The sequence below is a fragment of the Engystomops pustulosus genome, chromosome 7 (assembly GCF_040894005.1).
Source record: "Engystomops pustulosus chromosome 7, aEngPut4.maternal, whole genome shotgun sequence".
Taxonomy (NCBI): Eukaryota; Metazoa; Chordata; class Amphibia; order Anura; family Leptodactylidae; genus Engystomops; species Engystomops pustulosus.
Genome location: NC_092417.1, coordinates 172,524,518 through 172,551,815, shown reverse-complemented (window position 1 = coordinate 172,551,815; position 27,298 = coordinate 172,524,518). Strand labels below are relative to the sequence as shown.

General features: G+C 39.8%; 1 protein-coding gene across 1 annotated transcript in view; it reads left to right on the top strand.

The window, feature by feature from the left end:
- The window catches only part of SLC67A1 (solute carrier family 67 member 1), a 62,358-nt gene that overhangs the window by 19,934 nt on the left and 15,126 nt on the right, over positions 1-27,298 (top strand). Inside the window, exons 5-7 of the mRNA XM_072118991.1 lie at positions 16,762-16,898; positions 16,973-17,074; positions 18,291-18,391. Of these exons, the coding sequence (XP_071975092.1) occupies positions 16,762-16,898; positions 16,973-17,074; positions 18,291-18,391 (340 nt within the window). The remainder of the gene's footprint in view (positions 1-16,761; positions 16,899-16,972; positions 17,075-18,290; positions 18,392-27,298) is intronic.

The following is a 27,298-nucleotide window of genomic DNA, read 5'->3' as shown; positions in this document are numbered from 1 at the left end:
GTTGTCTTTCTGCTCCTGAGTGTTGTCTTTCTGCTCCTGAGTGTTGTCTTTCTGCTCCTGAGCGTTGTCTTTCTGCTCCTCAGCGTTGTCTTTCTGCTCCTCAGCGTTGTCTTTCTGCTCCTCAGCGTTGTCTTCCTGCTCCTCAGCGTTGTCTTCCTGCTCCTCAGCGTTGTCTTCCTGCTCCTCAGCGTTGTCTTCCTGCTCCTCAGCGTTGTCTTCCTTCTCCTCAGTGTTGTCTTCCTGCTCCTCAGCGTTGTCTTCCTACTCGTTAACATTGTCTTCCTGCTCCTCAGCATTGTCTTCCTGCTCCTCAGAATTGTCTTCATGCTCCTGAGAGTTGTCTTCTTGCTCTTGAGCATTGTCTTCCTGCTCCTGAGCGTTGTCTTCCTGCTCCTCAGCGTTGTCTTCCTGCTCCTGAGCGTTGTCTTCCTGCTCCTGAGCGTTGTCTTCCTGCTCCTGAGCGTTGTCTTCCTGCTCCTGAGCGTTGTCTTCCTGCTCCTGAGCGTTGTCTTTCTGCTCCTGAGTGTTGTCTTTCTGCTCCTGAGTGTTGTCTTTCTGCTCCTGAGTGTTGTCTTTCTGCTCCTGAGTGTTGTCTTCCTGCTCCTGAGTGTTGTCTTCCTGCTCCTGAGCGTTGTCTTCCTGCTCCTGAGCGTTGTCTTCCTGCTCCTGAGCGTTGTCTTCCTGCTCCTGAGCGTTGTCTTTCTGCTCCTGAGCGTTGTCTTTCTGCTCCTGAGTGTTGTCTTTCTGCTCCTGAGTGTTGTCTTTCTGCTCCTGAGTGTTGTCTTTCTGCTCCTGAGTGTTGTCTTTCTGCTCCTGAGTGTTGTCTTTCTGCTCCTGAGTGTTGTCTTTCTGCTCCTGAGTGTTGTCTTTCTGCTCCTGAGTGTTGTCTTTCTGCTCCTGAGTGTTGTCTTTCTGCTCCTGAGTGTTGTCTTTCTGCTCCTGAGTGTTGTCTTTCTGCTCCTGAGTGTTGTCTTTCTGCTCCTGAGTGTTGTCTTTCTGCTCCTGAGTGTTGTCTTTCTGCTCCTGAGTGTTGTCTTTCTGCTCCTGAGTGTTGTCTTTCTGCTCCTGAGTGTTGTCTTTCTGCTCCTGAGTGTTGTCTTTCTGCTCCTGAGTGTTGTCTTTCTGCTCCTGAGTGTTGTCTTTCTGCTCCTGAGTGTTGTCTTTCTGCTCCTGAGTGTTGTCTTTCTGCTCCTGAGTGTTGTCTTTCTGCTCCTGAGTGTTGTCTTTCTGCTCCTGAGTGTTGTCTTTCTGCTCCTGAGTGTTGTCTTTCTGCTCCTGAGTGTTGTCTTTCTGCTCCTGAGTGTTGTCTTTCTGCTCCTGAGTGTTGTCTTTCTGCTCCTGAGTGTTGTCTTTCTGCTCCTGAGTGTTGTCTTTCTGCTCCTGAGTGTTGTCTTTCTGCTCCTGAGCGTTGTCTTTCTGCTCCTGAGCGTTGTCTTTCTGCTCCTGAGCGTTGTCTTTCTGCTCCTGAGCGTTGTCTTCCTGCTCCTCAGCGTTGTCTTCCTGCTCCTCAGCGTTGTCTTCCTGCTCCTCAGCGTTGTCTTCCTGCTCCTCAGCGTTGTCTTCCTGCTCCTCAGCGTTGTCTTCCTGCTCCTCAGCGTTGTCTTCCTGCTCCTCAGCGTTGTCTTCCTTCTCCTCAGTGTTGTCTTCCTGCTCCTCAGCGTTGTCTTCCTACTCGTTAACATTGTCTTCCTGCTCCTCAGCATTGTCTTCCTGCTCCTCAGAATTGTCTTCATGCTCCTGAGAGTTGTCTTCTTGCTCTTGAGCATTGTCTTCCTGCTCCTGAGCGTTGTCTTCCTGCTCCTCAGCGTTGTCTTCCTGCTCCTGAGCGTTGTCTTCCTGCTCCTGAGCGTTGTCTTCCTGCTCCTGAGCGTTGTCTTCCTGCTCCTGAGCGTTGTCTTCCTGCTCCTGAGCGTTGTCTTCCTGCTCCTGAGCGTTGTCTTTCTGCTCCTGAGTGTTGTCTTTCTGCTCCTGAGTGTTGTCTTTCTGCTCCTGAGTGTTGTCTTTCTGCTCCTGAGTGTTGTCTTTCTGCTCCTGAGTGTTGTCTTTCTGCTCCTGAGTGTTGTCTTTCTGCTCCTGAGCGTTGTCTTCCTGCTCCTGAGCGTTGTCTTCCTGCTCCTGAGCGTTGTCTTCCTGCTCCTGAGCGTTGTCTTCCTGCTCCTGAGCGTTGTCTTCCTGCTCCTGAGCGTTGTCTTCCTGCTCCTGAGCGTTGTCTTCCTGCTCCTGAGCGTTGTCTTCCTGCTCCTGAGCGTTGTCTTCCTGCTCCTGAGCGTTGTCTTCCTGCTCCTGAGCGTTGTCTTCCTGCTCCTGAGCGTTGTCTTCCTGCTCCTGAGCGTTGTCTTCCTGCTCCTGAGCGTTGTCTTCCTGCTCCTGAGCGTTGTCTTCCTGCTCCTCAGCGTTGTCTTCCTGCTCCTCAGCGTTGTCTTCCTGCTCCTGAGCCTTGTTTTCCTGCTCCTGAGCCTTGCCTTCCTGCTCCTGAGCCTTGCCTTCCTGCTCCTGAGCCTTGCCTTCCTGCTCCTGAGCCTTGCCTTCCTGCTCCTCAGTGTTGTCTTCCTGCTCCTCAGCGTTGTCTTCCTGCTCCTCAGCGTTGTCTTCCTGCTCCTCAGCGCTGTCTTCCTGCTCCTCAGCGCTGTCTTCCTGCTCCTCAGCGTTGTCTTCCTGCTCCTGAGCCTTGCCTTCCTGCTCCTGAGCCTTGCCTTCCTGCTCCTGAGCCTTGCCTTCCTGCTCCTGAGCCTTGCCTTCCTGCTCCTGAGCCTTGCCTTCCTGCTCCTCAGCGCTGTCTTCCTGCTCCTCAGCGCTGTCTTCCTGCTCCTCAGCGTTGTCTTCCTGCTCCTCAGCGTTGTCTTCCTGCTCCTCAGCGTTGTCTTCCTGCTCCTCAGCGTTGTCTTTCTGCTCCTCAGCGTTGTCTTTGTGATCTTCACCTGTCACAGTAACGCTCTTCACCTTGTCACTGTTGCTGACACATGAGGGTCCGTTTACTGTTGCTTTAAGCGACGCACATTTCTCAGATTTCTCACATACTTCTCCGGACAAAATTCTAACGAACAAAACATTTTTCTACTTTCTTCTGAACATCACCTTCCATTTGTGGAGTTACCAAGACACGATCCCAAACACTGGAAGTCAGATGTGACTTTAAAGTGGCTGACACATTGTCACTGAGCTGGAAGTGACGGAACAATAAGATTTGATGGTGATAAATGGTGAATAATTGTAATCACTAAATAATGGAAACTTCTAGAACTTTCTAATTGACCTTGTGCATCAGTTCTGCATTATTCACCAGAACTTTGTTTTCTGCCGTTGAACAGTAGATTTAATTGTGACTAAATCCTCAGCCGTGAAAAGTCCTCAGCGGGAGAACGCAAATCCAGATATTTCTGCTACATTATCTAGAATAATGACCTAATAAGTGTCACCTGCAGCTCTTATCTCTCCGTGTACAGCAGTCAGACATGTCCTGACAAGATCTCAGCAATCGAGTCCACGTGACCCCAGATCAATGTACAGACACCGATCCTGTGACCTCTGACCCATCTGATGGTCACTCAGGGTCCTGGCACATTATAGAGCAACAAACCCCAAAGTGACCATCAACTCCAGAGGCTGCTTATAGGGGGCAATATCTGCCTGTCTATTCTCTATTCAATATCTATCATTATTATTGTAATCTATCTATTATCTATATTTATCTATCTATGTAGCTATCATCAATCAATCCATTCATCTATTATTATCTCTCTATCTATCATCTCTGTGTGTTGTTGCTCATCTATCTTTTATTATCCTTTTATTTCTTACTTATTTATCTATGTAGCTATATCTATCTCATATCTATCTATCTATCTATCTATCTATCTATCTATCTCCTATCTATCTATCTATCTCCTATCTATCTATCTATCTCCTATCTATCTCCTATCTATCTATCTATCTATCTCCTATCTATCTATCTATCTATCTATCTATATCCTATCTATCCATCTATCTCCTATCTATCTATCTATCTCCTATCTATCTATCTATCTATCTCTCTATCTATCTATCTCCTATCTATCTCCTATCTATCTATCTATCTCCTATCTATCTATCTATCTATCTATCTCCTATCTATCTCCTATCTATCTATCTATCTCCTATCTATCTATCTATCTATCTATCTATCTAGGATATGTGAAAAAGTTTGGAGCAGCACCGCAATGCTGGTGGATGCAAAGTCCAGATGCCCTAGCACAGTGGTGGCGAACCTATGGCACGGGTGCCAGAGGTGGCACTCGGAGCACTCACTGTGGGCACCCAGACCATCACCCCAGCACAGAGTTTGCAAGGTCTCAAAACCTCCTCCTGCAGTCCCTGGCCACCCAGGAGGTGCTGTGATCAATGCTATTTTAAAGCTACACATCCTTAGGTGCCTGGGACTATAGAAGGAGCAAGGAGGTGCAGACAAGGCTGCATTATTATTGGAGCTCCTTCTCTGAGCACCCAAATTCTTACTGTTCAGGGGCCCCTGAAAGGAAGCTCCAATGATAATCGGAATTTCTCCTATTTCATTCAACTGTATTGGTGTCCTTAGGACACAGATACAATTAAAAGCTGCCATGTTGGCACTTTGCATTTAAATAAGTGGGTTTGGTTGTAATTTGGGCACTTGGTCTCTAAAAGGTTCGCCACCACTGCCCTAGCACATGGAATAAAAGACACCCCATCACCTTTTTGACACCAATCCGGAGTGCTGCCAGTTTTTGAAACTTTATCTATCTATCTATCTGTCTATCTCCTATCTATCTATCTATCTATCTATCTATCTATCTATCTCCTATCTATCTATCTCCTATCTATCTATCTATCTATCTATCTATCTATCTGTCTATCTCCTATCCATCTGTCTATCTATCTATCTATCTATCTATCTCCTATCTATCGGTCTATCTCCTATCTATCTATCTCCTATCTATCGGTCTATCTCCTATCTATCTATCTCCTATCTATCTATCTATCTCCTATCTATCTCCTATCTATCTATCTATCTATCTATCTATCTATCTATCTATCCATCTCATATCTATCTCCTATCTATCTATCTATCTATCTATCTATCTATCTATCTATCTATCTATCTATCTCTATCTATCCCTCCTTCTCTGTGTAGATGACTTGTTGTGTTGCTGTATTTAGCAGTAACACTCGGCTATTGTCCTGGCGTTGCGTCCCCCGGTGCGGATGAGAGGGTTTATTATTCTGCGGCCAACACCATCGCATTTTCTTCTGATTTCTGTGAAGAATAAGGAGATTATTTCCTGATGTCATGCAAGAAAAATGTAACTGCGCTGCTCATCCCACGCCGCATTACAGTAAGTGGAAGAGCCGGGGATGGACCCACAACCAGCCTGTGCTCTCATACCCCATCCCATCCCGGGAAAGCTGGGTGACCTCCAATCTGGACATCTAGCACCCACCAAGCTTTCTGGGCTCCTGAATGTCAAATTTACACAGTAACATGGATAGATTTAGCATTGAGGTCTGTTACCCTTCAGTCCCTTTATGGGGTCTGAGACCCCTGTGTTTAGGACATTGGGGGGAAGGGTCTGGGCTCCAAGGCCGCACTCTACAAGATGATGGTTGATTAACACAATTACCCACAATAACATCATCTTACAAAGCTCCGCCATCGCCATGTGCTGAGATAATGAGGACGGGAGAGACATCATGTGCTGACAACATCTGCTCATTCATCCTATACTTCCTGAATATCATCATGTGCAGCCCCCGACCCCACATCTGACCCTGACCCTATTATATAATCATGAGACGCATATTCTTCCCCCTTCCACTAGTCTTTTGATCTTCGTAGCCGTCAGGAAAGAGTTTTACCCTGCAACAGACTCCAGATACAAATACTGCAATGTGATTGGATGACCGAGACCCTGAGTTCAAGGACCCCAATCCCACCCATACAGAGAAGAATCGGGGAGGCTGCACATATCTGCATGTATTACAGTGTATTAATGCAATAGAAGAGATGACATCACAGATATTAGCCATTAAGGATAAAACTACTATAATACTGCCCCCTATGTACAAGAATATAACTACTATAATACTGCCCCCTATGTACAAGAATATAACTACTATAATACTGCCCCCTATGTACAAGAATATAACTACTATAATACTGCCCCCTATGTACAAGAATATAACTACTATAATACTGCCCCCTATGTACAGGAATATAACTACTATAATACTGCCCCCTATGTACAAGAATATAACTACTATAATACTGCCCCCTATGTACAGGAATATAACTACTATAATACTGCCCCCTATGTACAAGAATATAACTACTATACTACTGCCCCCTATGTACAGGAATATAACTACTATAATACTGCCCCCTATGTACAAGAATATAACTACTATAATACTGCCCCCTATGTACAAGAATATAACTACTATAATACTGCCCCCTATGTACAGGAATATAACTACTATAATACTGCCCCCTATGTACAAGAATATAACTACTATAATACTGCCCCCCTATGTACAGGGATATAACTACTATAATACTGCCCCCTATGTACAAGAATATATCTACTATAATACTGTCCCCTATGTACAGGAATATAACTACTATAATACTGCCCCCTATGTACAAGAATATAACTACTATAATACTGCCCCCTATGTACAAGAATATAACTACTATAATACTGCCCCCTATGTACAAGAATGTAACTACTATAATACTGCCCCCTATGTACAAGAATATAACTACTATAATACTGCCCCTATGTACAGGAATATAACTACTATAATACTGCCCCCCTATGTACAAGAATATAACTACTATAATACTGCCCCCTATGTACAAGAATATAACTACTATAATACTGCCCCCTATGTACAAGAATATAACTACTATAATACTGCCCCCTATGTACAAGAATGTAACTACTATAATACTGCCCCCTATGTACAAGGATATAACTACTAAAATACTGCCCCCTATGTACAAGACTATAACTACTATAATACTGCCCCCTATGTACAAGAATATAACTACTATAATACTGCCCCTATGTACAGGAATATAACTACTATAATACTGCCCCCTATGTACAGGAATATAACTACTATAATACTGCCCCCTATGTACAGGAATATAACTACTATAATACTGCCCCCTATGTACAGGAATATAACTACTATAATACTGCCCCCTATGTACAAGAATATAACTACTATAATACTGCCCCCTATGTACAGGAATATAACTACTATAATACTGCCCCCTATGTACAAGAATATAATTACTATAATACCGCCCCCTATGTACAAGAATATAACTACTATAATACCGCCCCCTATGTACAAGAATATAACTACTATAATACTGCCCCCTATGTACCAGAATATAACTACTATAATACTGCCCCCTATATACAAGAATATAACTACTATAATACTGCCCCCCTATGTACAAGAATATAACTACTATAATACTGCCCCTATGTACAAGAATATAACTACTATAATACTGCCCCATATGTACAAGAATATAACTACTATAATACCGCCCCCTATGTACAAGAATATAACTACTATAATACTGCCCCCTATGTACCAGAATATAACTACTATAATACTGTCCCCTATATACAAGAATATAACTACTATAATACTGCCCCCCTATGTACAAGAATATAACTACTATAATACTGCCCCTATGTACAAGAATATAACTACTATAATACTGCCCCATATGTACAAGAATATAACTACTATAATACTGCCCCCCTATGTACAAGAATATAACTATTATAATACTGCCCCTATGTACAAGAATATAACTACTATAATACTGCCCCCTATATACAAGAATATAACTACTATAATACTGCCCCCCTATGTACAAGAATATAACTACTATAATACTGCCTCCTATGTACAAGAATATAACTACTATAATACTGCCTCCTATGTACAAGAATATAACTACTATAATACTGCCCCCTATGTACAAGAATATAACTACTATAATACCGCCCCCTATGTACAAGAATATAACTACTATAATACCGCCCCCTATGTACAAGAATATAACTACTATAATACTGCCCCCTATGTACCAAAATATAACTACTATAATACTGCCCCCTATATACAAGAATATAAGTACTATAATGCTGCCCCCCTATATACAAGAATATAACTACTATAATACTGCCCCCTATATACAAGAATATAACTACTATAATACTGCCCCCTATATACAAGAATATAACTACTATAATACTGCCCCCTATGTACAAGAATATAACTACTATAATACTGCCTCCTATGTACAAGAATATAACTACTATAATACTGCCCCCTATGTACAAGAATATAACTACTATAATACTGCCCCCTATGTACAGGAATATAACTACTATAATACTGCCCCCTATGTACAAGAATATAATTACTATAATACTGCCCCCTATGTACAAGAATATAACTACTATAATACTGCCCCCTATGTACAGGAATATAACTACTATAATACTGCCCCTATGTACAGGAATATAACTACTATAATACTACCCCCTATATACAAGAATATAACTACTATAATACTGCCCCCTATTTACAGGAATATAACTACTATAATACTGCCCCCTATGTACAAAAATATAACTACTATAATACTGCCCCTATGTACAAGAATATAACTACTATAATACTGCCCCCTATGTACAAAAATATAACTACTATAATACCGCCCCCTATGTACAAGAATATAACTACTATAATACTGCCCCTATGTACAAGAATATAACTACTATAATACTGCCCCCTATGTACAAGAATATAACTACTGTAATACTGCCCCCTATGTACAGGAATATAACTACTATAATACTGCCCCTATGTACAGGAATATAACTACTATAATATTACCCCCTATATACAAGAATATAACTACTATAATACTGCCCCCTATTTACAGGAATATAACTACTATAATACTGCCCCCTATGTACAAGAATATAACTACTATAATACTGCCCCTATGTACAGGAATATAACTACTATAATACTGCCCCCTATGTACAGGAATATAACTACTATAATACTGCCCCCTATGTACAAGAATATAACTACTATAATACTGCCCCCTATGTACACGAATAGAACTACTATAATACTGCCCCCTATGTACAGGAATATAACTACTATAATACTGCCCCCTATGTACAAGAATATAACTACTATAACACTGCCCCCTATGTACAGGAATAGAACTACTATAATACTGCCCCCTATGTACAAGAATATAACCACTATAATACTGCCCCCTATGTACAGGAATATAACTACTATAATACTGCCCCCTATGTACAGGAATATAACTACTATAATACTGCCCCCTATGTACAGGAATATAACTACTATAATACTGCCCCCTATGTACAAGAATATAACTACTATAATACTGCCCCCTATGTACAGGAATATAACTACTATAATACTGCCCCCTATGTACAAGAATATACCTACTATAATACTGTCCTCTATGTACAAGAATATAACTACTATAATACTGCCCTCTATGTACAGGAATATAACTACTATAATACTGCCCCTATGTACAAGAATATAACTACTATAATACTGCCCCTATGTACAAGAATATAACTACTATAATACTGCCCCCTATGTACAAGAATATAACTACTATAATACTGCCCCTATGTACAGGAATATAACTACTATAATACTGCCCCCTATGTACAAGAAAATAACTACTATAATACTGCCCCTATGTACAGGAATATAACTACTATAATACTGCCCCCTATGTACAAGAATATAACTACTATAATACTGCCCCTATGTACAGGAATATAACTACTATAATACTGCCCCCTATGTACAGGAATATAACTACTATAGTACTGCCCCCTATGTACAAGAATATAACTACTATAATACTGCCCCCTATGTACACGAATATAACTACTATAATACTGCCCCCTATGTACACGAATATAACTACTATAATACTGCCCCCTATGTACAAGAATATAACTACTATAATACTGCCCCCTATGTACAGGAATAGAACTACTATAATACTGCCTCTATGTACAAGAATATAACCACTATAATACTGCCCCCTATGTACAGGAATATAACTACTATAATACTGCCCCCTATGTACAAGAATATAACTACTATAATACTGCCCCTATGTACAGGAATATAACTACTATAATACTGCCCCCTATGTACAGGAATATAACTACTATAATACTGCCCCCTATGTACAAGAATATAACTACTATAATACTGCCCCCTATGTACACGAATATAACTACTATAATACTGCCCCCTATGTACACGAATATAACTACTATAATACTGCCCCCTATGTACAAGAATATAACTACTATAATACTGCCCCCTATGTACAGGAATAGAACTACTATAATACTGCCTCTATGTACAAGAATATAACCACTATAATACTGCCCCCTATGTACAGGAATATAACTACTATAATACTGCCCCTATGTACAGGAATATAACTACTATAATACTGCCCCCTATGTACAAGAATATAACTACTATAATACTGCCCCCTATGTACAGGAATATAACTACTATAATACTGCCCCTTATGTACAAGAATATAACTACTATAATACTGCCTCTATGTACAAGAATATAACTACTATAATACTGCCCCCTATGTACAGGAATATAACTACTATAATACTGCCCCTATGTACAGGAATATAACTACTATAATACTGCCCCCTATGTACAAGAATATAACTACTATAATACTGCCCCCTATGTACAGGAATATAACTACTATAATACTGCCCCCTATGTACAGGAATATAACTACTATAATACTGCCCCCTATGTACAAGAATATAACTACTATAATACTGCCCCCTATGTACAGGAATATAACTACTATAATACTGCCCCCTATGTACAAGAATATAACTACTATAATACTGCCCCCTATGTACAAGAATATAACTACTATAATACTGCCCCTATGTACAGGAATATAACTACTATAATACTGCCCCCTATGTACAAGAATATAATTACTATAATACTGCCCCCTATGTACAAGAATATAACTACTATAATACTGCCCCCTATGTACAGGAATATAACTACTATAATACTGCCCCTATGTACAGGAATATAACTACTATAATACTACCCCCTATATACAAGAATATAACTACTATAATACTGCCCCCTATTTACAGGAATATAACTACTATAATACTGCCCCCTATGTACAAAAATATAACTACTATAATACTGCCCCTATGTACAAGAATATAACTACTATAATACTGCCCCCTATGTACAAGAATATAACTACTATAATACTGCCCCCTATGTACAGGAATATAACTACTATAATACTGCCCCTATGTACAGGAATATAACTACTATAATACTACCCCCTATATACAAGAATATAACTACTATAATACTGCCCCCTATTTACAGGAATATAACTACTATAATACTGCCCCCTATGTACAAGAATATAACTACTATAATACTGCCTCCTATGTACAAGAATATAACTACTATAATACTGCCTCCTATGTACAAGAATATAACTACTATAATACTGCCCCCTATGTACAAGAATATAACTACTATAATACCGCCCCCTATGTACAAGAATATAACTACTATAATACCGCCCCCTATGTACAAGAATATAACTACTATAATACTGCCCCCTATGTACCAGAATATAACTACTATAATACTGCCCCCTATATACAAGAATATAAGTACTATAATGCTGCCCCCCTATATACAAGAATATAACTACTATAATACTGCCCCCTATATACAAGAATATAACTACTATAATACTGCCCCCTATATACAAGAATATAACTACTATAATACTGCCCCCTATGTACAAGAATATAACTACTATAATACTGCCTCCTATGTACAAGAATATAACTACTATAATACTGCCCCCTATGTACAAGAATATAACTACTATAATACTGCCCCCTATGTACAGGAATATAACTACTATAATACTGCCCCCTATGTACAAGAATATAATTACTATAATACTGCCCCCTATGTACAAGAATATAACTACTATAATACTGCCCCCTATGTACAGGAATATAACTACTAGAATACTGCCCCTATGTACAGGAATATAACTACTATAATACTACCCCCTATATACAAGAATATAACTACTATAATACTGCCCCCTATTTACAGGAATATAACTACTATAATACTGCCCCCTATGTACAAAAATATAACTACTATAATACTGCCCCTATGTACAAGAATATAACTACTATAATACTGCCCCCTATGTACAAGAATATAACTACTATAATACTACCCCCTATATACAAGAATATAACTTCTATAATACTGCCCCTATGTACAGGAATATAACTACTATAATACTACCCCCTATATACAAGAATATAACTACTATAATACTGCCCCCTATGTACAGGAATATAACTACTATAATACTGCCCCCTATGTACAAAAATATAACTACTATAATACTGCCCCTATGTACAAGAATATAACTACTATAATACTGCCCCCTATGTACAAGAATATAACTACTATAATACTGCCCCCTATGTACAGGAATATAACTACTATAATACTGCCCCTATGTACAGGAATATAACTACTATAATACTACCCCCTATATACAAGAATATAACTACTATAATACTGCCCCCTATTTACAGGAATATAACTACTATAATACTGCCCCCTATGTACAAGAATATAACTACTATAATACTGCCCCTATGTACAGGAATATAACTACTATAATACTGCCCCTATGTACAAGAATATAACTACTATAATACTGCCCCCTATGTACAAGAATATAACTACTATAATACTGCCCCCTATGTACACGAATAGAACTACTATAATACTGCCCCCTATGTACAGGAATATAACTACTATAATACTGCCCCCTATGTACAAGAATATAACTACTATAATACTGCCCCCTATGTACAGGAATAGAACTACTATAATACTGCCCCCTATGTACAAGAATATAACCACTATAATACTGCCCCCTATGTACAGGAATATAACTACTATAATACTGCCCCCTATGTACAGGAATATAACTACTATAATACTGCCCCCTATGTACAGGAATATAACTACTATAATACTGCCCCCTATGTACAAGAATATAACTACTATAATACTGCCCCCTATGTACAGGAATATAACTACTATAATACTGCCCCCTATGTACAAGAATATAACTACTATAATACTGTCCTCTATGTACAAGAATATAACTACTATAATACTGCCCTCTATGTACAGGAATATAACTACTATAATACTGCCCCTATGTACAAGAATATAACTACTATAATACTGCCCCTATGTACAAGAATATAACTACTATAATACTGCCCCCTATGTACAAGAATATAACTACTATAATACTGCCCCTATGTACAGGAATATAACTACTATAATACTGCCCCCTATGTACAAGAATATAACTACTATAATACTGCCCCTATGTACAGGAATATAACTACTATAATACTGCCCCTATGTACAGGAATATAACTACTATAATACTGCCCCCTATGTACAGGAATATAACTACTATAATACTGCCCCCTATGTACAAGAATATAACTACTATAATACTGCCCCCTATGTACACGAATATAACTACTATAATACTGCCCCCTATGTACACGAATATAACTACTATAATACTGCCCCCTATGTACAAGAATATAACTACTATAATACTGCCCCCTATGTACAGGAATAGAACTACTATAATACTGCCTCTATGTACAAGAATATAACCACTATAATACTGCCCCCTATGTACAGGAATATAACTACTATAATACTGCCCCCTATGTACAAGAATATAACTACTATAATACTGCCCCTATGTACAGGAATATAACTACTATAATACTGCCCCCTATGTACAGGAATATAACTACTATAATACTGCCCCCTATGTACAAGAATATAACTACTATAATACTGCCCCCTATGTACACGAATATAACTACTATAATACTGCCCCCTATGTACACGAATATAACTACTATAATACTGCCCCCTATGTACAAGAATATAACTACTATAATACTGCCCCCTATGTACAGGAATAGAACTACTATAATACTGCCTCTATGTACAAGAATATAACCACTATAATACTGCCCCCTATGTACAGGAATATAACTACTATAATACTGCCCCTATGTACAGGAATATAACTACTATAATACTGCCCCCTATGTACAAGAATATAACTACTATAATACTGCCCCCTATGTACAGGAATATAACTACTATAATACTGCCCCTTATGTACAAGAATATAACTACTATAATACTGCCCCCTATGTACAGGAATATAACTACTATAATACTGCCCCTATGTACAGGAATATAACTACTATAATACTGCCCCCTATGTACAAGAATATAACTACTATAATACTGCCCCCTATGTACAGGAATATAACTACTATAATACTGCCCCCTATGTACAGGAATATAACTACTATAATACTGCCCCCTATGTACAAGAATATAACTACTATAATACTGCCCCCTATGTACAGGAATATAACTACTATAATACTGCCCCCTATGTACAAGAATATAACTACTATAATACTGCCCCCTATGTACAAGAATATAACTACTATAATACTGCCCCCTATGTACAAGAATATAACTACTATAATACTGCCCCTATGTACAGGAATATAACTACTATAATACTTCCCCCTATGTACAAGAATATAACTACTATAATACTGCCCCCTATGTACAGGAATATAATTACTATAATACTGCCCCCTATGTACAAGAATATAACTACTATAATACTGCCCCCTATGTACAAGAATATAACTACTATAATACTGCCCCCTATGTACAAGAATATAACTACTATAATACTGCCCCTATGTACAGGAATATAACTACTATAATACTGTCCTCAGTATAAGGACATGTTTTCCCCTTCCTCTCGGTGACATTTGGGGTAAATCTGTCAGTTCTGGAGATTTTGCAGACCCCGGAGATATATTTTGGCCTTTTCTCCTATTACAGTAAGGGTCTTATTACCCGTCAGGAGGAGACTTTTTCCCTCCCTTTCTCTCCCTCTGGAATCAAAGCTTCTTCTTGTCTCTTACAAATATCTGGAACAATCGGTCCATTGTTCGGGTGGAATAGTCTGCGGGATTAGCCTACACTCTAGGCCAGGATATCAGCGGGTGGGGTGGGCTTGTGTTTTGGATCCTCTATGGGGTCGATGCTCTTAAAGGAGCGGTAATAATTATAACACTGTAATAGATAACTTCCGGCCCTGCAGTCCGGGGCCTCGGGGCTGAGAGTCATGGGACAGGGGGGCGACACATAATGGGGTCTTAGTACTGGGCTCCGCAGGGGGCCACCAATGTATTCTTAAATCTCCCTGTTATTCCGGTGACCCTGTGTCCACAATCGCGTGATCCTGCTTCTCATCTGTGTGAACCTCACCCAGTGCTGGGGAGAAGGCGCCCGCCCCTTTAAGAACACTCAATATCCCAGATACATTTGTCTTTATTGAAGATTCCGTTTTACTTCCACAGATTCCGGGAGAGCTGGGTGACCAGCAATATGGCTACCATATAATTTGGCCTTTGTCACCCAACTTTCCCAGGCTTAGGTTTCTGCTTTCCAACCCCCGGAGGTTTACACTCATCAGCTCCTGAGTATGAGTGCAGCCTGAGCATTAAGTATATTGTATTCTCTTCATGTGCTCATTGTTGCTGTCTCCATCCTCCTTGCTTTACACTGCAGCTCAGCTTCTCCAGACTGCTGTGTATATGCACAAGCCCCGCAGGAGGTCTCCATGCACCATGCTCTACACTGCAGCTCTTCTCTCTCAGTAGTTACTTTGTGTAGGAATGCATGCTGTTATTATTGTGGGTTCATGTATTTGTTGCCTTGTCCCTTCCCCATGCTTTACACTGCAACTCTGCTTCTCCAGGCTCCTGTGTATATACACAAGCCCTGCAGGAGGTCTCCATCCACCATGCTTTACACTGCAGCTCTGCTCAGATTAGTTACTGTGTATTAGTAGTCAGGATAAAAATAAGTCAGGATTGTGTCTTAGGTTCATGTATTTGTTGCCTTGTCCCTTCTCCTTGCTTTACACTGCAGCTCTGCTTCTTCATACTGCTTTGTATACACACAGACCCAGCAGGAGGTCTCCATTCCCCATGCTCTACACTGCAGCTCTGCTCAGACTAGCTACTGTGTATTAGAATAAAATAAGTCAGGATTGTGTCTTGCCTTCATGTATTTGTTGCCTTGTCCCTTCCACTTGCTTTACACTGCAGCTCTGCTTCTCCAGACCGGCTGCTGTGTATATGCCCAAGCCCTGCAAGAGGTCTCCATCCACCTTGCTTTACACTGCAGCTCTGCTCACTCAGTAGTTACTTTGTATAGGAATGAGTGATGTTATTATTGTGGGTTCATGTATTTATTTCCTTGTCCCTTCCCCATGCTTTACACTGCAGCTCTGCTTCTCCAGACCGGCTGCTGTGTATATGCACAAGTCCCGCAGGAGATCTCCATCCACCATGCTTTACACTGCAGCTCTGTATATTATGTGATATTATTAGCACCCGGTGCTCCCCCTTGCAGGCTCTACACCCCCACCCTGATCGCCCTGGCTGCCAGCCTTGTCTGCTGCGTCATCGTCATGATCTACATCCCAGCACAGACCAAAGCCAAGCAAGATGGCGGAGCTCTTAAAGGGAGTGAGAGCAGATCCCTGCAAGGTAACCACCGGCTGCCTGGTTGTGTAATGACAAAAAGTAACATCATGATAAATATAACTCTCATCATCTTCCAGGTAAACCCAGCGTCTTCAATTTTGGAGAACTCGTTCGCCTCTTACAGTTCCCAGGCGTCATGGCGATTTTTATCATAAAAGTTCTCTCCGGGTTTCCGATAGGTAATTTCTGCTTCTTTTTGTGGTATTCTGTGTGTTTTTACGACCATCAGTCAAATGGTAATGTATTGAAAACTCCATTACCAGTAGCTTCTCTTATGGAGTCCTGCAGTAGCCTGAGGCAAGTGGCTCAACTCACCTTAAGCTAGTGCACCCCGGCCCCAGGTGCTTGCTATAGAAAAGGGTGAACCTAAATTATATGGTGTCCTAGGCGACCTATTTCTCGGGTCCTGCTTTATAGTAGGTGACTGTGCCTGTATATGGGAAAGGGTAAAATCTGTGGGACATCCCTTTAAGGAGGACTTTTGACCACCTCCACCAAATATTACGCCATGCATCCTTTAATAGAGGCTGCTTCACTGACTCTTGCGCAGTTGAAATTTTTCCTCTAGTCTTCACCATTCCTGAGCAATGAGGTTCTCTACTGTTCGGTGAGCAATTCTTCAGTCTAGGACCGCCCACTTCAAGTAATTAGCATATTAGTTGCCAATTCTATTAGAAATGATTGCTCAGGAATGGTAGGGGCTAAAGAAAAAATTCCAATGGCTTCGGAATCAGTGGAGTGGTTCCTATTAAAGGGTGTAATTAGTTGGAGGTAGTGGAAGATCCCCTTTAAGAAATTATTTAAAGGAAAGGTGGCCATGTTTGCATAGGTGCCTCTTTAAGAAAGTTTTTTTCATGTTATTATTGCCAGGACTACTTAATCCAGACCAATAAATGTCCAATACATAACTTTAATTCCATCCATTCTAAATAATTTGTTGGCTTTTGCAGCAGCTGACTGGCATTGAGAACTTTAGTAAACGATTGCTTGTGAATGGTGGGGGCTAGAGAAAAAATTTCAACTGTTCCAGAATCAGTGGAGCAGCGTCTATGATAGGGTGCAAAGAGTTTGAGTTAGGGGAGGGGATCAAAAATCCACTTTAAGAACCACTCACATGGAAACGTGGAGTATGAGATGTGGGTTTCTCTTCTTAAACTTTCTATAACTTACCAATATCTTCAAATCTGTTTGGGGGCCTCCTTGAACTAATCCTACGAGACGCCTGTGATAAGTCAAATTAGTCTGAAATACCTTTAATTCTAACCCTCCTAAATATTCTGCTGGCTTTCAGAGCAGCTGACTGGCATTGAGCGCTCCACGATCCAATGCAATAAATGTGGAATACTGAACCCTGTGATAAATAATTGTGATTCTTATAACTTTGTGTCTCTTCAGGTGTCTTCATGCTCATGTTTCCTATCATCTCTGTCGACTATTTTGGTCTTAACGCTGCTACGGCCGGATATTTGATGTCGTATTTTGGGATTCTCCAGTTGGTAAGTCTCACAGTCATAGAAAGAGAGGCCTTAATGGAATTACTTTATGGATTGCAACAATGTTTTCAGGTTACATAGTCATCACAGTCACAGCTCTGAGTGTTTAAAGGGAACCTGTCACCAGGTTTTACGCCACTAAACTCCCTTCAGATAAGGTATGAAATGTCCTTTGTAGAATTCCCTCTTTTATGTGAAATCTGCCCCCTTTACCCATAGTAAATCTTCTCCAAGGTCAGAGAAATATGACTAGTCTCATCCTATTTTCACTTGAGACGAGTCAAGTTTAGTGGTTGCAGGAGGCATGTCACTTCAGAAGCCCCTATGTTCTTTTCTATAGCACCTAGAAACACGCTGCTAGTGTCATATTAAAGATAAGATAATTTTATTAGTCCCACAGTGGGGAAATTCCCAATAATTAAAAAAACTCATATTTTTTTCCCCTATTAAGGGTACAGTTCTGTGAGCTACAGAACCAGACATACAAGTAGTTAAAAATTGGCAGGACTCTCCAGAATTGGCAGAATTGTCTCTCCAATTCTGTAGCTCGCAAAGCCACAATCCTGGTGGGATCTGAAAGATGAGATTCTTATCTTTACCATAACACCAGCAGCATGTTTCTTGGTGCTATGTAACCAAAGATTGGTGCTTCTGAAATGACATTATCTTTGCCACCACTAAACTTGACTCGTCTCATGTGAAAATAAGGTGAGAAGAGTCATATTTGCTTGACTTTGGGAGAGATTTTTTAATATAGGTAAACAGATGAGATTTTACATAGAAGATGGAATTCTCAAAAGGACATTTCATCTCCTACCTGAGGGGGCTGCTGGTTTAGTGGGGTAAAATCTGCTAACAGGTTCCCTTTAAACACTTCCATCCCTCCCATGCTTTACACTGCAGCTCTGCTTGATCACTCTGTCTGCAGTCTTATCTAAGGACATGACACGTGATCGGTCCGAGCCCTTGAGCTTTTACCTGAGTTGCCTTTCGGAAATGTTTTGGCTTGTTGCGTTGCAAAGTATTTGCTTTTAACTTTTCCCCAAAGCAAAGCGATCTATATTTGGACTTTTGATCTTTCTCCTTTGTTGATGTTATTACCTCGGAAATAATGAGTAGGAAAAAGAAGAAAAATAATCTGTGTTTACTTTAAACTCGCCCGTGTTTGGACATAAAACACCAAAGTCTGTGAAGAGCGGAAGTGGGCGAGGGCGCCGGGCGGCGCTGGAAAAATACAGAGAGACCCGTGATGTGCTGAGCGAGGGACGAGGGGTTCTATCTGCCAGGATTATACATTGATTGTTGATAATTGGGATGTGATCACCATTCTATGGGGGCATTTACCTGCCAGGAGTATAAATTGATCGCCTATCATTAGGATGTGATCACCATTCTATGGGGGCATTTACCTGCCAGGAGTATAAATTGATCGCCTATCATTAGGAAGTGATGATCATTCTATGGAGGTTTAGTCCATGAAAATACATTGGTTAATCCTTAAAAATGTACATTGGTTTTTCTAATGTCAGGATGGGATGAACACGCTATAGTTAAAGGGCATCTACCACCAGGATGAAGGACTGTATGCAAATGAGCCCGAGGGGCTCAATGCTCCATTATCACCTATGGAGCATGGGGCCCTCCAGGCTCATTTGCATACAGTCCTTCATCCTGGTGGTAGATGCCCTTTAATTCTATCTTCCAGGAATATTCATTCATATTTTAGGATGTGCAGAGTATAATGTGATCATTTTATGGGGCTTTTATCTGCCAGGAATATACATTGATCGCCTATCTTAGGGTGTGTCGGACATTATATGGGTGGTTTGTCCTACAGGAATATACATTGATCGCCTATACTTAGGCTGGGATGACATTCTATAGGGGTTTTGGGGGGGGGGGCATTTATCATACTTTTTGGTGCTGTTTTTTGAATTTTTATGCACTTTTTCTTGACACAGTTAATAGTTTTGCTTCTTTTTTTTAACTTTTTTGGCTGCACTACGTCACATAGTGGTTTTGTGAACCTGCCCCGTATTGACATTGTACAAGCTAAAACTCTGTTTTAGTCGCAAATGAGATTTATGTTGTAGGGGATAAATTTGGGACGAATTAGGTGCAAATGAAACGTCCGTGCGACAGCACAAAACACATTTACCTAAGCCAGAAAACAGCAAAGATAAAATACAAGACAGGAAAAGGCACAAAAAAGGTGAACCTGAGACACAGTAAGATAAATGTCCCCTTAGTCGTCCAGGAATATACATTGATCGCCTATACTTAGAATGGGATGAACTTTCTATGGGGCTTTAGGTCTCAGAAATGAACATTGATCGCCTTTAGGATGGGATGAACATTGCTTTACCTTCCAGGTATATAGGTGGATCGTCTGTCCTTAGGATGTAATCATCAATCCATATAGATTCAGTTATGCAAGAAAATACATTGATTGTCTATGACTGGGATGGGATCAACATTAATGTTCTAGGAATATACATGTATACGGAATATACACTTATCCTTAGGATCTGATCACCATTCTACGGGGGATATTATCGGCCAGGAGTATAAATTGATTGCCTATACTTGGGATGGGATGAACTTTCTATGGAGGTTTAGTCATCCAGGAATATAAATCGATTGCCTATCCTTAGAATGTAATGAACAATTTATGGGATTTTAGTTGTCAGAAATTTACATTGATCGATTTTCTTTAAGATGGGATGAGCATTCTATGATGGGGGCTTTACTTTCCTGGTATGTAGGTTGGTCATCTATCCTTAGGATGTAATGATCAGTCTATAGGGGTTCAGTCATCCAGGCATATACATTGATTGTCTATAATTGGGATGTGATCACCATTCTATGTTATAGGAATATATATACACATAGTTTGGTGATCACATCCTAAGGATAGGTGACCATTCTATGGGGGCTTTTATCTGCCAGGAGTATAAATTGATCTCCTATCCTTAGGATGTGATCACCATTCTATGGGGGCTTTTATCTGCAAGGAGTATAAATTGATCACCTATCCTTAGGAAGTGATAATCATTCTATAGGGGTCAGTCATCCATGAATATACATTGATTGTCTATCCTTGGAATGTAATGACAATTGTACAGGGACCTCAATCCTTAAAAATATACATTGATCTTTCTATCTTTGGGATGTGATGAATATGCTGTAGTAAATTCTATCTGCCAGGAATATCCATTCATTACCTATCTCGGATGTGAAGAATATAAAATGATCATTTTATGGGGCTTTTATCTGCCAGGAGTATGGATTGATCACCTATCGTTAGGGTGTGTTGGACATTGTATGGGTGATTAGTTGTCCAGGAATATACATTGATCGCCTATCCTCAGGCTTCTATGGAGATTGAATCGTCCAGGCTTATCCATTGATCACCTATTTTTGGCATGTGATACTATTGGGGCTTTCATGTTTCATTGATTTCCTATCCCTGGTGTGTGATGATCATTTTATGGGAGTTTTATCTGCCAGGAATGTGTATTGATTGCCAATCCTTGGAAAGTGTTAAAGCTTCTTTGAAGGTTTACATTTTCGGGAGTGTACATGGAGCGGCACACGATGTAAGGCCGCGTTCACATGATGCGTTGCGTCACGTTTTTTGATGTTTTCCAAAGGCTTGAATTGTAATCACATGCTGAGGTTACATCGCGTTTTAGCAAATGCAGTGAAAAACGCAATGTAACCTTAACCTTGTGATCCAGACTGAAGCCTTTGAAATGCATCGAAAACGCAACAAAAAACTTGACGCAACACATCGTGTGAACACGGCCTAAAAGTGCAAAATTCTTCCAGGAATATAAATTGATCGTTATGTTTGTGGATTGGCCCACAATTGTTTCATTGGTGGGAGGTCCATCATCTTAGGCCCCTCCCCCCTTCCATCAGTAGATACATCTGTATTGTAGTTCCAGTTCCATTAAGGGTGATGATTGTAGTACCGTGCACAGCCTCATGTACAGAAGTGGCGCTGTGTATTGTTTGCTATAAAATTCCATTATTCCTTTAATTTTTCATTGATTACCTTTCCTTTATGGTGCATTCACACGTTCAGTATTTCAGATGCTGTTTTTGAAGCCGAAAGCAGTGAGAACACATCAGTAAAAGTTGCTACTCATCCTCTTTTTTTGTCCTGGTTTGGACATCAAAAACTGCATCTGAAAAACTGAATGAGAACCCTCAGGGCGCGTTCACACGTTGCGTTTTTGGCCTGCGTTTTCATTGCGTTTGAAACACATTACAACAGCTGAGGAGAGGGGATTTGCCTAATTACATTACTGTTAACGTTTCAGTTTACAAAACGCACCTTAAACACGCAGTTAACGCATTCGTTAACAACTTGTTAATGCATGTGGTTTGTTAACGCATGCATTAACATTGCATCAACAAACGTAAACAGTAATGTAATTAGGCAAATCGTCTCTCCTCAGCTGTTGTAATGCGGTTTAAACGCAATGAAAACGCAGGCAAAACGCAACGTTTGAACGCGCCCTGAGGGTGCGTTTTGAAATGGATTCCAACAGCTGAGGAGAGGTGGTTTGCCTAATTATGTTACTGTTAACATTTGCTTTAACAAAATACATCGTAAACACGATGTTAACATAGTTTTAACACACGCATTATGTTAACAATTGTGTTAACATTGTGTTTACATTGCATTTTGTAAGCGCAAATGTTAACAGTAATATAATTAGGCAAATCCCTTCTCCTCATCTGTTTTAATACGTTATAAAATGCAACAAAAACGCAACATGCGACCGCAGCCTTATAGTCTTTACATTTGTAGCAGTTTGTGGCGATATGTATATTCCATGAGAATTCTTTATAAGATCTCTGCTTGCTGTCATCCAGTAGAATGTTCAGGTCATGTACAGGTTACACTGTTGCCAGCAGTGTTCAGCTGGAAGTATACAAGTCTCTACTATCAGACAGCAAGCAGAGATCTTGAAACAACTAGAAATGTATGCAGAAAGTTGTCTGTAGAGTCGTATAACTTTGTATTACCCTATGAATGACACGTATATAGTCCGGTATAGCGTTGTATGTGGGCGGCCGCGGTGCTGTGGGTGTCCTCTGTGACTCATCTGTGCTGGCAGCCATCTTGCCCCGGGCCTATAAACACATATGGGCGGCTGTTATTCCACCTGCCAGCGATTTCCTTCCTCTGTGGTCATGAATGACAGGACGGATTCCTCCGAGCTGCTGCTTTCTTTGTACCAAACTTCAAAGCCAAAGGGACTACAAAGCTCCGTCACATAGAGACCTCACTGATCGCAGCTGTGTGATCTCATTACACCATGACCGAGACCCCTCACTAATGTCTCTAGAGGGGGGGGGGGGACTGTAAGAACTTGTCTAATCCAAACTATAGTCTAAGGGAGGTGTCAAAACTCAAGTTTAGATGAAAAAAATATTGTTTAAATTCCATAAACAGCGCCACTCTGCTTCAGTGGCTGTGTGTGGTACTGCAGCTCAATATCAGAATACCCTAATAAAGGGCTCGGTCCATTCACTAAATAAAAATGAATTATTGCTGGGGGTCCAATCACTGGGACAACAAGAGGGGTCCGAGTGCTGGAGATTGCCCCATAGGCAATGAATGGAGCAGTAATGTGGATGTGTGACCATGGATCAAATACAATAGAGAATTTCGGATGAGGAGTAGATTGTGCAGGTGAATCCCTATACAGGAGACTAAGGTGTCTGTTTCCCATATGAAGACCCCAATACTATGACAATAAATTATAGTTGGGGGTCTGGTACAGATTGTGCATTGTGGACCAGCAGCAACTGTTTTCCGAGAGACCTTAAAGGAAATCTACCACCAGGATGAGGGATTGTAAACCAAGAACACTGACATACTGGTGTGCGCCCTCTCTGGCAGGATTTGCTCTTCTTGTAGCTTTGTATGCCTTTGTTTTTAAGGAAAATAGGTTTTAAAAATCATGCAGATGAGCCTCTGGGGCTCCAAGCTCCATTGATATCTATGGAGTCTGGAGCCCCTGAGGCTCATTTGCTAATTTTTAATCTTTTTATTGTAAAACATGATCCTAAGAAGCTAAAAAAAACAGCAGAACCTGCCAGAGGGGGCACTCACCAGAATGTCAGTGTGCTTGGTTTACAATCCTTCATCCTGGTTGTAGATTTCCTTTAAAGGTCTATTTTTCCACATCAGAGGGTTTGTTACAGTTGTATCCAGTCAAGCTATACAGCGTTCATGAAGATCTCAATCTGCCATTGTGCTGCTGCTGTGTAGCTGATTGTTCTCCATGTGTTGTATATTAGAGGGATTTTCTATATGGGACATATACATGACACAACGTATCACCCTGTGTAGGCCACTGACAGGACCGGCTTGTTCCAGCTCCTACACATCGTATCATTGTTCTTCTCTGACCTAAATCTGCAATATCAACAGAGTAATAATAGATTTCCCCAATCATAAACAGCAACTTACATATCATCATAATGTGTATTGTTTTCTAATGAAACAGAAAATGTTATTCCACCCAAAATAATAATTTCCCTATCACTTTGATAAAGTTATCTGTGGAATATTACAAGTAGAATGCTACTGCTAATACACACCAATGCAATCATTGTAACACTGCCCCCTATGTACAAGAATATAACTACTATAATACTGCCCCCTATGTACAGGAATATAACTACTATAATACTGCCCCCTATGTACAAGAATATAACTACTATAATACTGCCCCCTATGTACAGGAAAATAACTACTATAATACTGCCCCCTATGTACAAGAATATAACTACTATAATACTGCCCCCTATGTACAAGAATATAACTACTATAATACTGCCCCCTATGTACAAGAATATAACTACTATAATACTGCCCCCTATGTACAAGAATATAACTACTATAATACTGCCCCCTATGTACAGGAATATAACTACTATAATACTGCCCTCTATGTACAAGAATATAACTACTATAATACTGCCCCCTATGTACAAGAATATAACTACTATAATACTGCCCCCTATGTACAAGAATATAACTACTATAATACTGCCCCCTATGTACAAGAATATAACTACTATAATACTGCCCCCTATGTACAGGAATATAACTACTATAATACTGCCCTCTATGTACAAGAATATAACTACTATAATACTGCCCCCTATGTACAAGAATATAACTACTATAATACTGCCCCCTATGTACAGGAATATAACTACTATAATACTGCCCCCTATGTACAAGAATATAACTACTATAATACTGCCCCCTATGTACAAGAATATAACTACTATAATACTGCCCCCTATGTACAAGAATATAACTACTATAATACTGCCCCCTATGTACAAGAATATAACTACTATAATACTGCCCCCTATGTACTGGAATATAACTACTATAATACTGCCTCCTATGTACAGGAATATAACTACTATAATACTACCCCCTATGTACACGAATATAACTACTATAATACTGCCCCTATGTACAGGAATATAACTACTATAATACTGCCCCCTATGTACAAGAATATAACTACTATAATACTGCCCCCTATGTACAAGAATATAACTACTATAATACTGCCCCCTATGTACAAGAATATAACTACTATAATACTGCCCCCTATGTACAAGAATATAACTACTATAATACTGCCCCCTATGTACTGGAATATAACTACTATAATACTGCCTCCTATGTACAGGAATATAACTACTATAATACTACCCCCTATGTACACGAATATAACTACTATAATACTGCCCCTATGTACAGGAATATAACTACTATAATACTGCCCCCTATGTACAAGAATATAACTACTATAATACTGCCCCCTATGTACAAGAATATAACTACTATAATACTGCCCCCTATGTACAAGAATATAACTACTATAATACTGCCCCCTATGTACAAGAATATAACTACTATAATACTGCCCCCTATGTACAGGAATATAACTACTATAATACTGCCCCCTATGTACAAGAATATAACTACTATAATACTGCCCCCTATGTACAAGAATATAACTACTATAATACTGCCCCCTATGTACAAGAATATAACTACTATAATACTGCCCCCTATGTACAAGAATATAACTACTATAATACTGCCCCCTATGTACAAGAATATAACTACTATAATACTGCCCCCTATGTACAGGAATATAACTACTATAATACTGCCCCCTATGTACAGGAATATAACTACTATAATACTGCCCCCTATGTACAGGAATGTAACTACTATAATACTGCCCCCTATGTACAAGAATATAACTACTATAATACTGCCCCCTATGTACAAGAATATAACTACTATAATACTGCCCCCTATGTACAAGAATATAACTACTATAATACTGCCCCCTAAGTACAAGAATAGAACTACTATAATACTGTCCCCTATGTACAGGAATATAACTACTATAATACTGCCCCCTATGTACAGGAATATAACTACTATAATACTGCCCCCTATGTACAGGAATGTAACTACTATAATACTGCCCCCTATGTACAGGAATATAACTACTATAATACTGCCCCCTATGTACAGGAATGTAACTACTATAATACTGCCCCCTATGTACAGGAATGTAACTACTATAATACTGCCCCCTATGTACAAGAATATAACTACTATAATACTGCCCCCTATGTACAGGAATATAACTACTATAATACTGCCCCCTATGTACAAGAATATAACTACTATATAATACTGCCCCCAATGTACAAGAATATAACTACTATAATACTGCCCCCTATGTACAGGAATATAACTACTATAATACTGCCCCCCTATGTACAGGAATATAACTACTATAATACTGCCCCCTATGTACAGGAATATAACTACTATAA